The following is a 15,688-nucleotide window of genomic DNA, read 5'->3' on the forward strand; positions in this document are numbered from 1 at the left end:
CACTCTAAAATTAAATTATACCTCCTCCCCCTCCACACACACACACACACTGTTCATACAACACCATTCTCATCTTATGCTTGTTCTCGTCTCGAGCATTGCTTGGTTAGGTGTCCTGCAGCTTCATGGAGGTCTCATGATTTTCCAGGAGCACAGTGTACATTTTGTGGTCATCAGTTCTATTCTGTTGTTGGATTACATAGCAGGGTACAAATTAAAGAGCAGAGTACTTTAAATGGGGTCATTTATTTCAGATGTGTTTCTTGGGGGGGAAAAAAGGAAAGAAAAACAATTGCTGTGAATTCCTGAATAAGAGCAGTAACTTCTGCCTGCTATTGTAAAAAAATCAGGGAAAGAAAAAAAGAAGAAGAAAAAAAAAAGATTATAAATTTGTGGCAACTTTATGAAATGGTTCTAAGAAACCCTAACAAAACAATTATATTTTGTAGCCTTAGCAGGCAGTCTTGTGGTGGTTTTCTACTCATGTTATGAAGCAAGTACAACTACACAGGACAATATGGAAGTGGAGTGAGCGATTAATATCTGCTTTGGGCATGTAAACTATTTTATGACTGTAAGCTCAGGGGCTTGCATTATGACGCCAAAGCTGCTTGATGGATGTGAAAGTCTCAAGCTCCTCTTTCCTGGGTGGCAGTGGAGGACAATAAGTATCATTTGAGACAGCAGGTTGTTTCCCATTGGCTTTTAGAATAGGTGGGTGGAGTGGTTGATCTCTTCAAGTCACAATGGGCAAGGGAGTTTTTCTTTGGCTGAAGAATCTTTTATCCATGGAAATGGATTCAAAACCACCTAAATAACCTTTGAACCATAGTGAAAAATTTTCAGTTTAGGAGAGTTAAGGTGGGTCTATACTGAAGTTGCAGGTAATTGAACAGATGTCAGCATGGAGCTTGGTACATGCTAAAGGCTCCTGGCTAGGCGGTACTTTCAGTGCAGGCACTTTCCTGGCCACATGCCTGCCTAAGCTTACTTTCAAAAATTAATTTGTTGTTGTTTTTGTCTTGAAACAGGTTTTTGCACAGAGCTCTTTTATTGCTTCAGTCACTCATAGCACACTAAGGATTTGCAATAGCTCGGTCTGGGTAGTAGAGTGTCCTTCAGCTTCATGCATCCATCATACCTCTTGTGACTAAAGAAATCACTAAAAACCCTTTCTAGAATTTCTACTACAACAGAAGTTACACAATTTTCCTCTTCTGGAGACCTGTGTCACATGTATACTGAATGAAGATTAGGCATTGGAGGGTAGGGAAATGTCATGTTGTTGGAAACTCTTTTAAAACTAAGATACTTAATAACAAATAAGAAATTGAATATTTTTAGTGCTTCATGTTGCTAAATGCAATTAATAGATGTACAGAAAATCAGGTACCCTTTGCTTCTGGGTGTTTGCTTTGTTTAGAGTGAATGACTTAAGCCATGCAGTTTCTTTTTTTCCATATAAAGCAATCACAGACTGAGGTTTTCTTGTATGCTGCATTTGCAAATGAAATTCTGTGTTAAGAATCATACTGGTCCTATCATAGCACAATGTAAGTAGTAGAGAATTTTGGCTTTGTCACCTTCTTGGCAGATGCCTGTTTTGTCTCCCTTCTCCTTATGAAACCTGTCAGCCTCTTTCTTCTCTTCCCTAGGAGGTATCCATCTTACTCCTGGGAAGAAGGTGAAGTCATAATTTTGTGACAGTTTCTCCATTCTCTCCCAGGTCCTGTTCCTCACACATTTTCTTCCTCTTGGAAAGTGCTGTAACTTCGTTATCACAGTCCTCCATTGTGAGCAGAGGAAAGGAAGTTTGTGAATACCCTCTTTTGTACTGCTTCTCTTATCATTGTGGCAGACTACAGACCTGAATAATTCTTGATTTGGTTTTCTTCTTCTCTAATTTTCAGTTCTGCTGTACAACATACAGTTGTTTAACTTATCCCACTTCCAACTCTAAACATATTTCAGATCCTCTTCCAATATTCCTGAGCTTCTACCTTGCTGTACTTATACAATCTCTCACAGAACTGTGGGTCTGAAGTGCTCACACAAGGAAATGTATTGTATGGTTCAAATACAGGAACTGACATTGCTGTTTCTGACAGAGTAATGTATTCCTACATAAGATGGGATATTTTCAGATTGATTTGGAAAAGGACCCTGTACTCTCCACTTATGAGACCCATGCAATTTACCCATAAACAGTCCATTAAGCATCATTAGTGCAAAGAATAAATGTACCGTAGTTTCATATTAATTAAGTGCTCTCTGTAGAGTAAACTTTGAAAGTTAAATGAAAATTCTTAAGCTATTTTCTCAGGTTAGCCATTTCTCTTGGGGACAAGTAAAGCTCATTTTTAGTACACGTTCCACAACCAAAACTTGCATTTACCTAAATGACCTAGCAGGTATGTGGGTATTTTGGAGAAATGATAAAAAAATTCTTAAACTGCTTCTTGCACCAAACAGCATCTTTTCAATTCTTTTTTATCATTTATACATACTTGGGGTGAAAAAACAACAAAATATATAAAGTGAGGGAAAATAATAAACTCTGAATGTATTTATCACAGTGGGCAGATTTAGATGGAGAGGATACAGGGATTCATCCAGAAAAAATCCGTGTCAGAAAAAAGGAAATGTTCTACACCTTTTTTGCTCCCATTTCTGCTCCTCCCCTGCTTAGAGCACAGCAAATCTATGTGTTACATTCTTTTGAGATTTGTTAGTAGAAAACATATCCAAGCTGCTGTTTGACAAAAAGCACGTTGGTGATGCAGCCATTTTTTGGGGGGGGGAAATATTGCTTTGTAACTCTTGTCTACCTCATATTTACAGTACATCTTTCCTGCACGTTTAGGTACACCAGAAAGCCTGGCAGAAAAAGAGCGACAGCTCTCTACTATGATCACCCAGCTGATCAGCTTACGGGAGCAGCTCCTGGCTGCCCATGATGAGCAGAAAAAGCTGGCAGCCTCACAAATTGAAAAACAACGGCAGCAAATGGACCTTGCTCGCCAACAGCAAGAACAGGTGAGGCTCCAAGAAAGAAACCCGTGAAAATGGTTCACACAGAATGCTTAGCACAAACACTGTTCTGCCTGGTGTTGCTTCCTTTCATGTTTTTTGTTAAAAGAGCTTAAATATCCACAGAAGTTACATATTTTTTCCAGAAAGAGGAAATATTATAGGACCCTGAAAAAAAAAAAACAAGAAGGGAGGAATGGATGACAGATTTGACAGTTGTTTCATGCACTGAGATGCAATTTTGAGAGTTATGAACAAGCCAGACTGTAACCACTATTTAACTCTTTCTCTTTTCGACAAGAAAATAACTAAACAAAAACCCCTTAAGCATACTCAAACCTTCAAATATCTTGTACAAGTAGGGTTTGATTTGTTTGTTCAGGTTGTGGAGGGTTTTTCTTGTATTGTTTTTTTTTGTTGTTGTTGTTGCTTTTTTCTTGATTATTTGTTTGTTTTAAAGATGCAGTTGTCCAAAGAGTTGTCCTCTTCTCATTGAACAAAAGTGCAACAACAATGATCCCATGCACTAGTCCCCCAGGCATTAGATCAGACAGATCCAAATTAATGTGTGGTTTTTAGGAATCTGGCATTATTACTTGAATTATCTTTTCAGTTAAATATATTTTATAGGATATATACAGCAATGTATGCTCTGTTGATTTTAATGAGTTGTGACGTCTGGTATTTTATGTGCTTGGGTATTTGCCCACATGTAGGAATATGGACTCATCCCCTAATGGAAAATAACATAAAGGAACACTGTAAAAAATCAGAAGTTAGAATGTCATTTAGCCATCTAGAGATGACACAGTAATTAACTATTGACACTTGTGAATAAGCTAGCACAAATTAATCTTGACACATTTGCAGACGAGTGATATCTTACAGTGAACACTTTGTAATTATATTTCAAAATGAAAATTAAATGACACTTAAAACTAGGTTGTCATGCTCAATGAAGCGAGCATGTAGCTCAACCGATAGGCAAATAAAATTCAGAATTTGAGCCACATGGTGCTTGTGTACCCTACTTTACTGTGTCAAGCCTATACATCAAGACAGTGCTATGGTAATTGCATTGCAGGGTCTTGGGTACATTTCCTATCACAGTGCTGCTCCAGCTAAGAGGAAGCTTTGAGATTAGATGCTCCCTGGTATATTTCTTGTTTTCATCAGGAAATGCCTATTCAAATGGTGCTGTGTTGTACAGGCAGGTACAAAAAGCTGTTCACAAGCAGTCAGAACCCTGGCAGATCAGTTACTTTGCACATGTAAACAAAAATCTCCTCTTTGTCTTGGCTATAGTTTACCATGTTAAGCTGCAGCCAGGTCACCAGCAGCTCCAAACAATACTGGTTGCAGAGTACTGTGTACCTGTGAAAGAATGATATAGCACTGATACAGAATGGCCCATGATGTAGCTCCATGATCTGCCTCATTTCACTGTGAAGCTGCAAATCGGGATCATCTTTTACCTTTGCTGAGACTTTAGCAGTAGGGGAAATGTGGACATAAACCTCACAGACCTCATCTTTAGCTACAAACACTGCACTTCTAGGATGGAGTCACACAATTGGTGTGTTACTCATTAAAAATGGTAACTCCAGCTCTCATACAGGTTTTAAATATTCCATTTAACACTGTCCCCATCAGGGCTGTTTCACCAAGCACAAACACCACATCTGGCCACTGTGCTGACAACAGATACCTGAGGCCCTAGGACCTGCCCCTGGGCTACCTGGGCACATGCACTGCCAGATCTCTTTGAATTCCCCTTTTCACTCACACACAAGGGTCTGCTCTTTCAGTCTTCACTCACTGCATTTTATTGACTTGCTTGGGAGGTTCATCCAGAAATATTTGAACACCAGGCTCCTAAAAGGAGTTTGAGCTCTGTTACAGGCATTGGTTTGCTTGACTCCATTTTCTTGTAGCCCTTTGCCTTCATCCAGCCCCAGAATCTTGTGGACCTTAATTTGTCTCCTTGAGGCCTTGTACAAGACTTAAAATATGTATGAATTTTGTGTTGATTTCTCTTACAAAAGTGAATTTTAACTGAAAAAAATTACAGAGTTATTTCCATGTGACAGTGAGAGAGAAAAGAAATGACAGCCTTAGTCTCTGTGTGTGCACAATTACAAGCTGTTAATATGTGACTGCAAATTCCTTATGAGTTAATCTGGACAGTTTTCACTAAAACGATGTGATTGTTTATTTCCAAACCAACCTTGATACATTCCTACCATTTTTTTATCATAAAAATATTTTACTTAACTTTCTCTGTTTATAACTGAGTAAGTGTGCTCAGAAGATGTTGGGGAAGGACACCAGGAGGGTTTTTGCTAAAACCAAAACAGTGGATTTGAGTGACCAAAATACCTTTGTCACCAACTCCTTGCTGTTTTATGTGATTCCTCTGCTCTAGATAAATATTTATAGGAGGGGAAATTATACTTAAGAAATGAAGGTAGCAGAAGTGCTGAGGCTGGGATTTCCAGGAAACACAAATCTTGTCCTCATTTTAGTCTGCTGCACAGTTACCCTTCCAAAGCAGAAGTCCAGTTGTTCCCCCAGCTCACTGTGGCTTCTTCCCTGTGGCTGCCATCCACATCACTCATTGCAAGAAGCAACTCTGTGGTCTGAGGGCTGGAGCCTATTTCCCTTCTGCTCTAGCATGCTGATTTTGTTGGAATCAGGGAGGTAGATAGGGTATCTGTAGCAAATTCTCAACAGTGTCTTTGTGTTCCCTACCCTGAATATTTGCTTTTCTCCATCTATGTTAGAGAAGGGATAGAGTGAATTTTACCCTTCAGATCCCTTAATGAATCTACCAAATGAGGGTGAGAATACCTACATATTTCATAGGGCTGTGTGGAGGATGAGTTACTGAGCACCAGGTACTGCTTTTACACAGAATAAGGCTCTGCTTCCCTAAGCGGCTCCAAGGATGATTTTTGAGATTTGCAAGAGAAATAATATGCTGCTCATTTTGAAGGGAGTCAGAGAAGCTTACCCTAGGAGCTTGTGCTGAATAGTGAAGCATCTATAAACACTAGCTAAGGCTCCAGTTCAGCAAAGCAGGAAAATGTATGTTTAACCTTAAGCGCCTGCGTAATCCCATCCCCATTCAGAAAAGCACTTAATTTTAAGCATGTGTTTCATTCCCATTGTAACTAACAGTAATGCATCATAGTTAAAGATCACCACAGGCTTAAATGCTTTGTTGAATAGTGATGAGATTATTCACAGGCACACAAATAAACTTATGTTTCTGTGCTTTTCAGAGTCAAGGCCTCAGTGCTTAAAATACATATTTCTTACTCGCTAACTAGATTTTTATGTTGCATTTAAATTTACCTCTAAAAGATGCCCCATTTAAAAAAAAGTTAATATGCTTAATAAAAATATAATAAAGAATAACAAATATTATGGGTTTTGGTCAATAGTGTTGACATTTTAATATTGCTGTTTTAATTTAATAGAAATTTTATTTGTAACAGATTGCAAGACAACAGCAGCAACTCCTGCAACAGCAGCACAAGATCAATCTACTGCAGCAGCAAATTCAGGTCAGTGTATTTTATTGCTCTCTTCTGATTATACTTAAGTTCCATTTAGGGAGAGGGAAGGGTCTAAAATAAAGCAGCCACATGCTTTACTAACAAGCCTCAGTAAAGATGCTCTTTATGGGAGTTCCTTGCATCCCAGAAAATTATTGTCAGACATCTTTTTTGGTGCAAAGAACTTTAATAGGCAAAGTTTTCTTCTGATAGTTATGGACTATTTTTAAATCTCACCATCTTGTCATAATTCTGAAATCTGCAATCAGTTTGACTTGTATTGTGTGAAGTAAAAGCAGATTCTCAATCATTGTTGGAGGAATTCTGTGTTTTACAAAGACAAAATTGAGACATCAAAGCAGTACTAAGTCCCTGGCACCAGTGTGCTCATGTACAAAGACCCACAGGTGTATGTGTTCCAGGTGCCTTTGGAGTAATTATACCCTTGTGGATCTGGAAGTATTCTGGAGATATTTAATTATCTGTACTTGTATGCAGAACATGGTTCAATTTTGTGCAAGTATACATGGGTAGGGACTGACATGGATGTAGAGGCATTGTTGGCATGTCACTGTAATACCTTCTCTGCTTCCCACTTTGAAAGCATTTCCATGGGCCTATTCACTGATTGAAATATTTCAATTTGGTCTGACAGATGATTGTGCTGCCAATCACTTATAAGCTTGGGCTACCCATTTCTTTTCCTTAATTAGCTGATTGCTATGTTACTAGATGCCAAAACTGAAGTTTTTCTTTCCCTCATCCCAAAGGAATGCTTGTAAATGCTTTTGAAAATGTTGTAATGCAGTTTCAGTTACACTTTTAAGGAGTTTATTTAACAGATATAGATGTGTTAATACCTCGTATGAGAGACACAGTTGAATTGTAGAGCACTGTTATTGTTGTTGCCTATTAGAAGACTGTGTATTCATATTAGGTGTGCATCAAGGATGGAAGAGATATTAAGAATAGTGAAAGGAAGAAATGCACCATATTCTCTAAGTATTATTTGCAAGTCTGACTTCAGAGAGCAAAGAATAATGTAAAAAAATCTTTACTTGGCATAAAATCTAAGACTGAAACCTAGCTAAGTGTACAAAACAGAAGAGTTATCTGCATGAGAAATTTCTAATTTTAAAAATTCCTTTAAAGAATTATGAAAGAAGAATTACAACTAAGTATTTTTTGTTTCTGCTTGGAGAATTGTAGGTATGTTTGGCTGGAGAGTATCTGCTCTGTAGTAAAAAGTTCAAAGGTACTTCATGTTTCACTTCAGTCAATACTTTCCAGTAGCTTTACCCTTCCACTCTCTCCAGGGAAATGTGGTCTTAGAATTCATTCCAGCATAGATTGCAGATTCATTTTCTCATTCACTTCCATCTTTCCTCTTACACAGTGCTGAACCCTCCACAGGTTCTTTCCCATCCTTTCCTAGATGTATATGCAAGGAAGTGTTTTGATGATTATTCTATTCATCTGAGCTAAACTAGTTCTTGTTGACCCTTCCTTGTATTTGCTTCCAAATTCTTGCCAATATATAGTACTCTTATGCCATAGTTCCTCAGTGGTTTGGCCTCTTTATTTATTTTTGATTGTTACATTTACATGAGTCTAATCAGTGTATTTGAGGATTGAGGACTGTTTCTTCTCCCAGTTGGTCAACCAGATTGGTAGTGGGCATCTCATGGCCCGAGGAACACTGTAGGCTCCAATGAGAAGCTCTAGGCATGTTGGGCAGATGCCAACTCAAACATCCAATGGTCTTATGGGGAGATTACTAAAAGAAAGTTTGCTGGAAGATTGTCTTCTAAACACCAGCTTACATAGTCCATTTGCTTGGAAGCCAAGTGGTTCTGCTTTGTTTATTTGTTCTGTCTTAATTTTGTGGCAGATTTGGCAGCCAGAAGTTGCTTGAGAGAGAAGTTAGTTGCTAAGTTGCCTCTGCAGTCCATAGTGTTCTTTTGCTGCTGTAGAATTGGTTATGAATGTTACAGTTTGAGATATGTTGTTCCTTAAGGGCTGGAGCTGGGATGGAGGCAAAACAGGAGACAGAAATAGTGCTGGGCTGTTTCTCCCAGGTCCTCTCCCACCATCTTCCCAAGAAACCTCACTAGTACTGAATTCACACTGGTGATTCTGGGTGGGATTCATCATATCAAAAATAGGTAACTGCAGTACAGACTCTGTCTCAGTTAATTATCCAGATTTTTCTTGTAGTGAGCAGTGAGAAGCAAAGTGAATAGTTTTAGGATGCAATTTGTCTCGTACTAAAGTAGGTATTTAAAATATATCAGATACATTGTTCCCTAAAATGGCTGCTTATCTCCATTAATAAGAAGGATATGCATCCCAGTGGCTTTAGTATAGAGGTCTGATGCGAGGTGAGGTGAATTGTGCTCTCTGTGGCTTGAAGGGGAAACAAAATTTCTATTAAATATTTACATTCTCAGTTTAGTTTTTGGGCCTGGTAGAATTTGCAGCTCTGTCCCCGATAACTTGATTTTGTTTAGAAGGCTTGTTCAAAGACACTCTTGAGCAACCATTTTCAGGAAACAGTGATTACCTACACAGAATGGTGTGGGCTCTTATCTGTACTTTGTATGCGTGGGAAAACAATAGTACCCTTCCCTGCCACTCCCCTTTTGAAGAACAGGTGCCAGTTCCACCTGGGCAGGGGCCTACTCATGGCACAGATACTCGAGGCAAGTACAGCGTGTTCTCCAGGATGCAGGAGAGGGGCATTGCAGATGCAACGTTTTCAGCATGAGACACAGAGTGTGTCAGCTGTCCTCTCCTGAGGTGCAGTGTTAATTCCTGAACAAGAGTTGCTGTGAATAAGTGCACCCAGTGTAACTGTTTAAACTATTAGAAATTGCTTTAGAAGGGGCTTAAAGGATTTATGTCAACCGCATACAAAAGTTAAAATTATTTATATTAAATAAAACATGTTTCCCCTGGACAACTACTGGGTTAATTTACTGAGAATCTACATTACCTAGTATTTATTACTTATATTGTGCATGTAGTATTTAATAATTTTAACACCTTATTTCATTTAATTGGTGAAAGGGTTTTTTTGTTTGTTTTATTTCACTTTTGAGACCATTTACTGGAACACCTTACTCCAGACTTGTTATGCATCCAAAACTTTGTCAATAATCTATGAGCAAAGAGTGCTTTAGCTAGGCTTAGTGTATGAAAAAAGACAGGTATTTCAAGAGCACAGAGGTAATTAAATGTTCTGCATAATCATCTCATGTTTTCTATGTGAGGCTAATGTTTCTTTCAGGGTGTATGAGTTGGGGAAAGCAGTTTTGTTGCCTAAAGGGAGTGGGAATCTGGACTTCTCCTCAGTCCTGCTTCTGATTACCAGAAATTTGGCAAATTGTTTCCTTTTCCTCAATTCAGCTGTAATGTTTTGAGAATCTTAAATGAAAATTTTTCAAATAAGTGCAGTGTATTATTACTTCTCAGCTCAAATGTTCACAATCTTCATAAACACTCTTCTACAGAGGAGTCCACAGAGATGGGTGGAAATCTAGTATGCCAAATTAAGTTCTTTGTTCTGCAGAGCTGTGCAGAGAAATCATTCCTTTCAGTGTAAATTAAAGTTGAGAAGGTAATGTGGGGCAAATAAGAGCTCACAGATCAGCCTTCAGGTTGATTAAGATTTTTTAAAAGATTTTTTTTTTAAATAAAAAATATTCATTCTGAAGCCAAGGGCTCAAAATTGGACTATTTCAAGAACATCTCTTAGCCTGTGCTATGAAAGTGAAAATCTCTATCAATAAGTGAAAAAGCTGTTTAAAGGAGGAATTTGGTAGTACATCATGAAGATAAGACAAGATTGGAAGAAGAGAAGACATGCATTTCCTAAATGGTTCCAAACTAGTGGTCCTGAAATCCCTGTGAATTCTGTGCCTCATTACCAGAATTCAGTCCTTTCAGAATAAGGGTTAGAGACTTCTTTTGAGCCCCTTCATCCCCAGCTGAGGAAAAGAGGTGGATCCCACTGATGCTTTGAGCCTGTTGCTCCAGGATTTCCCTCTGAGAATGGGCGTTTGTGTGGATTTAAGGGATGAAAGTTTGTAGGGCTTCCCTCCTCTTGTGAGTAGGTTTCGTTCAAGCAAGTCCCAAATTGTGGCCAAAATCTTTAAAAAGGACAGTGATGGTTGAGGTTTTCTGCAGAAATCTGTGATGAGGATAACTGTGAAAGATGATCCAAGCTGCTTTTGTCCATTTCCCTTCACCTTATTCCTCTTTACTGTGCTTATTGCCATTGCAAAGCATTTAGTTTTCTGTTTGAATCAGTACAATTTCCATTGCATAGAAAAACTGGTTTCCTCTGCTCTCATAAGTATTCTGTTTAAATTCAGCCACTAGAAATTACTCCTAATAGTACTTTTTTCTAGTTTTAATCTCTACATTCATGCTGTTCTACTTCCATGTAAATGGTCTTATATTTTCTGTTTTCCTCAAATAGGGTGTACGAGACCACTGTGATAGTAAACAGACAAAAGAATAGTAACATAAAATTGCAATTATTTAAACTGTCTTTGAATAGGAATCATTTGAATCATAAGTAAAACTTAAGAGACTGAACCAACGAGTCTCTCTTCTTATCCATGATTAACTACTGACAATTGAGGTACCTGGTGAGCTGAATAAGGACTATCTCTTTATGTGAAGTACATGTCTAAAGATCAGGAATAATTACATTCCACATTAGCCTTCATAGCCTCCCTGACCTGGTTAATTAATTTTTTGCTAGGATAATAATAGTAGAAATAGATTTAAAGATACGCTTCATCATTAAGTATGTAACTGACCTCCAATTTTAAGAGCTGAACCTTTCATGTATTGCCTTTTGGAGACAGGTTGAGGCTCCTTGCAGAGAGATTGCTGAAAATGCACAAACTGGAATCCAGTTATTGTCAGCTCAGTTACGCTCTCTGAGGTTGTCTCTCTTTGTAAACTCTATTTAGTGTTGACAAGCAAAAGCAATGGTAGTGCTACTGTTCCAGCGCCAGGGAATATTCTCCCCTACCTTTTTTTTTTTTTATTGATCATATAACTGATCCCTTTCTAGCAAACTCTGCACAGGACCAAATAAAGCCATTGAAAGCAATTTGATACTTCTATTGGCAGGGTACGCAGATCAGATACTCCCTTGAAAGAGAGAGAGAGTTATAAACAAAGCTTAGAAGTCTAGGAATAGCCCCCAGCTTCAGCAAACCCTTAAAATATTTTGTAATTGTATCTTCAATCATGAATTAGCCAGGAAAAACAGACCTTTTTTGCCTTTATATTTCACTGCTGTATGCTGTTTTTAATTGCCCACAGGCACACTGTTGTGATCTTCTTTGGAAGTTTAAAACCAGGATAAAAATGCAAATCTAATTATTTCTTTTATCTAATCTAATTAACTTTTACAAGTAATGATAGATGCACTGCAGCCTCCCTCAAACATTTTAATAATGATGTTTCTGGATTAAAGAATAGGTAAAAGTACTGTAATTTATAAGCAGGCAAGATTATAGCAGGAGAAAATGTAAAATATTGTGGTGGCTTAATAAACTATAGCTAGAGTTTATTAATTTACAGTAGAAAGGATGCATTTCCCTTAAAACCCAGTTTGCTTGTGAGTTGATTCCCAGACATCATTGGTATATATTTTAACTGTTTTTTTAAGCAGTTCAGTATTAAAAATAATATATATCCAACTCCCTTCTGCAATGTAGTTGTGTGCAGTTGGAAGAGAGAAATGCTGTTATGTGCCTGCAACTTGTAGCTGGCTGCTAAATTGCTGATTCCACTTCACGGGGCTCTGCCGTAGGTGTGGCACCACGGCTCCTGTCCAGCTCCTATGTTGCTCGGTGTAAATTGAAACTGATCCAATGGAGGAAAGACAAATATGCTAAACATCAAAGTCAAATGTTTCATATTTTATTTATTATCACATACTGGCTTATTAATGAGTTCTAAAGTCTTTATGTGATAATTACTCAAGCAAAAGATCTATTGTAGGCCAGCTTTTCCCAGTAAAAGGCATCTTCTTCATGGCTGGCTGGCTTAGAATTTTCTCTGTCAGCTGTGAGGGAAGAGAAGTGATGTAGGATCCTTGCCTTCTCTGAGTAGCACATGCTATAATAAGTATTCTGGTGATGCTCTCTATTCTTTATTCAACCTCTTCTGAACTACAAATGCTTTGACATAACAAAGTGGTGGTGGCAAAAAAGACACAGTGTGTGCAAGATTCATACTCCTCTGCTACTTGTAAGCTTCTGATCTTACCCCTTGGTCCCCCATTTGCAAGGATCCTGCTAGCTGTCCTGCCCCTGAGGCCCTCAGTCCCTGGAAAGTTTTATCCTGGCAGAGCAGAATATAGTTCTGGATTTGCCTCTTAAAACTGCATGCAGTCATGAGGGGGGTGGGGAGGATGTGTTTTAAAAAAATTTTTCTGTGACCTTTTAAGAGTTAAATTAGCTGTCTTGCAGTTTTCTAATTCATTATATGACTTTTTTTTTCTTATTTTGCCTACCCAAGTCTAAACAAATTGTATTTAATGCAAAAATTAAGCCTTGTGTATCTCTTTCATATGACTTCTCTAATTATAGAGCAGTAAATGGTAGAATAGCATATGTTAGCAACATGAGCAGCAGTCTATGAAATGAGCTACAAGTTAATAAAATGATCTTGTGGTGATGTTGGCCAAATGTTAGCACACATGTTTCGAAAAGTGGTATTTCAACAGACTTGAAGAATAGGACTTTGGCACACGGGTGATGAACATGATCTGATGTGTGGAAATTAGTTAAACCAAAGTAAATGTCATTGTTTCTTGGGCTCATGTTGGTGCAGAAAATGATAGAAGTTGTCCTCCCACTTTCCCTCTCCCACATGCGTTTTAAAATTGGAAATGAAGACATAGACATCCCCAGTTCAAGTCCTGCTGCTTCATTTGTTGGGGCGTGCTGTGCTGCGTCCTCACCAGTGGCTTAAGGACTTGTTCTCAGCTGTGCCTCTGCCAAAGCCAGGGGCTAAAATCCCATTGATTCTATTCAGCCCAGACACTTCCACAGGCTTCGCTTACAGAAGAGCCTATGATTTGAGCCCTTTTAATTTAGAGGCAGATTATAACCAGCTCCTGAATAACAGCAGAGGATCAAGCAAATATTTGCTGCCCACCTGTGCTGCTGCCTGGGGGTCACTCTTGGCTGGTGCTCTGCCTGTTCCAACCCGGTGTGGAGTGACTGCCATGGCTGAGCCAGACACCCTGGTCTAGCTCTCAAGGAGTTTGGCTGAGGTGATGCCCCTCTGAACCTCTCTGATGCTATTCCTCAGGCATCACCCCCTCTGTCAGTCTCATGATGTACTCTTTTCAATATTGCAATATTTGGGATAATGCAATAGTAATGCAATAGTAACACAAAACCAGTTTCGTTCCGTAGTGGCATGTGCACAAAGTAAAATGGATAGCTGGGAGTGGAAATGGTGCCAACTGGCAGCCTATCTAGCAGGACTGATCCTCTGAAGTCTTATTTGCTTGAGTAACACCCGCTCAGCCAGTGTTTGATGATTTGTGCACTAAGTGTTACTCACATAACTGGGCTTTGCAGAAGCAAGCACCTCTTGCAAGGAAGGACTTAGGATATTGGTATTGTGGTTGGAATATCAAAGGTATAAATGTGGCAGGGATTTCAGGGAATGTAATTTGTTTTATTAGACAAACAGATGTAGCTGGAAAAAACAGGCAACCATTTGGGCAAGCCAGCTTTTTTCATGTCTTACTTCAGTGTTACATTGAAACATACTCCTGGACTCATAGAAACTGCTTGAGATATTGGCCTTTCATTTTTAATTAGGTACTTTTTCTGTGATAATTTTTATGATTGACAACCATGTGATGGCCAAGAGGGAAAACAATCAGGTTTTGCATTGCTTTTTCTTTTTTTTTACCCCCTTCACCTCCACTATTTGACACACTCATCAGGAGATACTGAAAAAAGAAAATAGTTAATAAATGTTAGTATTGAAATGACTTGATTTATGGAGATATTCAGATATACAGGCAAGATATAAGGCTGGAATGTAGTGATATCAGAGGTCAAAATTTCTGTCTGCAGAAGCAGGTATTTGGAGGAAAATGATGAAGTACAGCTCCCCATAAAGAAGGCCAAAAGCGTATAGCAAATAAATTGTAAAGTACTTCTTGAAATCTTACAGTAAAAAGTTAAATTTATCAGATGAACTAAATCCTGGCCTAAGGAATCAAAGCATTTTTTAGTTGTAATTGTGGGAATATTCCAGAATGTAAACGTATTACTGAATCAATTTGAGCATAAAAACTTATTTTTAATATATTTAACATCATGACAGCAAGAAAGAAGTAAGTGCATTGCTCTCTGAATGCATTAAGGAATTATGAATTCACATAAAGAAAGTAGTAGTATGTGCAATCCAGCAAATGAGCGAACTAGATGCTGTTTAACATTTGGTATACACTTGATGGCATGTAAGTAAAAGTAAAGTGAATGAATATTTCTAATATTTGCTGTCTTATGCAACCAGCTAATCCTGGCACTCACAAAAATGTCAAAGCATAGTTCTCAAGGAAGATAAATGGCCTTGCCTGGGTATTTACCTATCTAATCTTAAGGTTGTTAAAGTAGGAAAAATTGGTTTATGACTGCAGTTTGCATGCTATTTCCCTTTGTCTGTAACATTAAAAAAGCCCTCTCCCCAAATAATTAGATAATATACTGGCTTGTGTAGTATGCAAGGCTTTTGCTTCCTTGAAAGAACTAGTCTTTTATATAAATCTTGCATATATCATCTTCAGCAAGTTGGGCATTTGCACAGCTTGGGTAAATTATGTCTATATTGAGAATCTAGAAGTTACACAGTGTGCATTCCATACTTGAGGGATGGGAAATAAAAGTTGATATACTGTGCAGCACATGATATAACACAGTGAAATATCTTTTAAATTCCAGAGGGATGCACTGACGTCACCACGGTTAATTCACACGCAGTAACTCCCACAAAATGCTATTAACTTTAAATCGAAATTTGTAATCATTCAGTAAAAAGAAAAT

At 38.2% G+C, this 15,688-nt stretch overlaps 1 protein-coding gene across 8 annotated transcripts in view; it reads left to right on the top strand.

Moving 5' to 3' along the window:
* SOX6 (SRY-box transcription factor 6) overlaps nucleotides 1–15,688 on the top strand; it is a 373,678-nt gene that overhangs the window by 223,776 nt on the left and 134,214 nt on the right. For all 8 annotated transcript variants that reach the window (XM_032112424.1, XM_032112416.1, XM_032112420.1 and 5 more), the window contains 2 exons: nucleotides 2,864–3,036; nucleotides 6,531–6,599. In XM_032112424.1, the coding sequence (XP_031968315.1) occupies nucleotides 2,864–3,036; nucleotides 6,531–6,599 (242 nt within the window). The remainder of the gene's footprint in view (nucleotides 1–2,863; nucleotides 3,037–6,530; nucleotides 6,600–15,688) is intronic.

The sequence above is a fragment of the Corvus moneduloides genome, chromosome 6, assembly GCF_009650955.1.
Source record: "Corvus moneduloides isolate bCorMon1 chromosome 6, bCorMon1.pri, whole genome shotgun sequence".
NCBI lineage: Eukaryota > Metazoa > Chordata > Aves > Passeriformes > Corvidae > Corvus > Corvus moneduloides.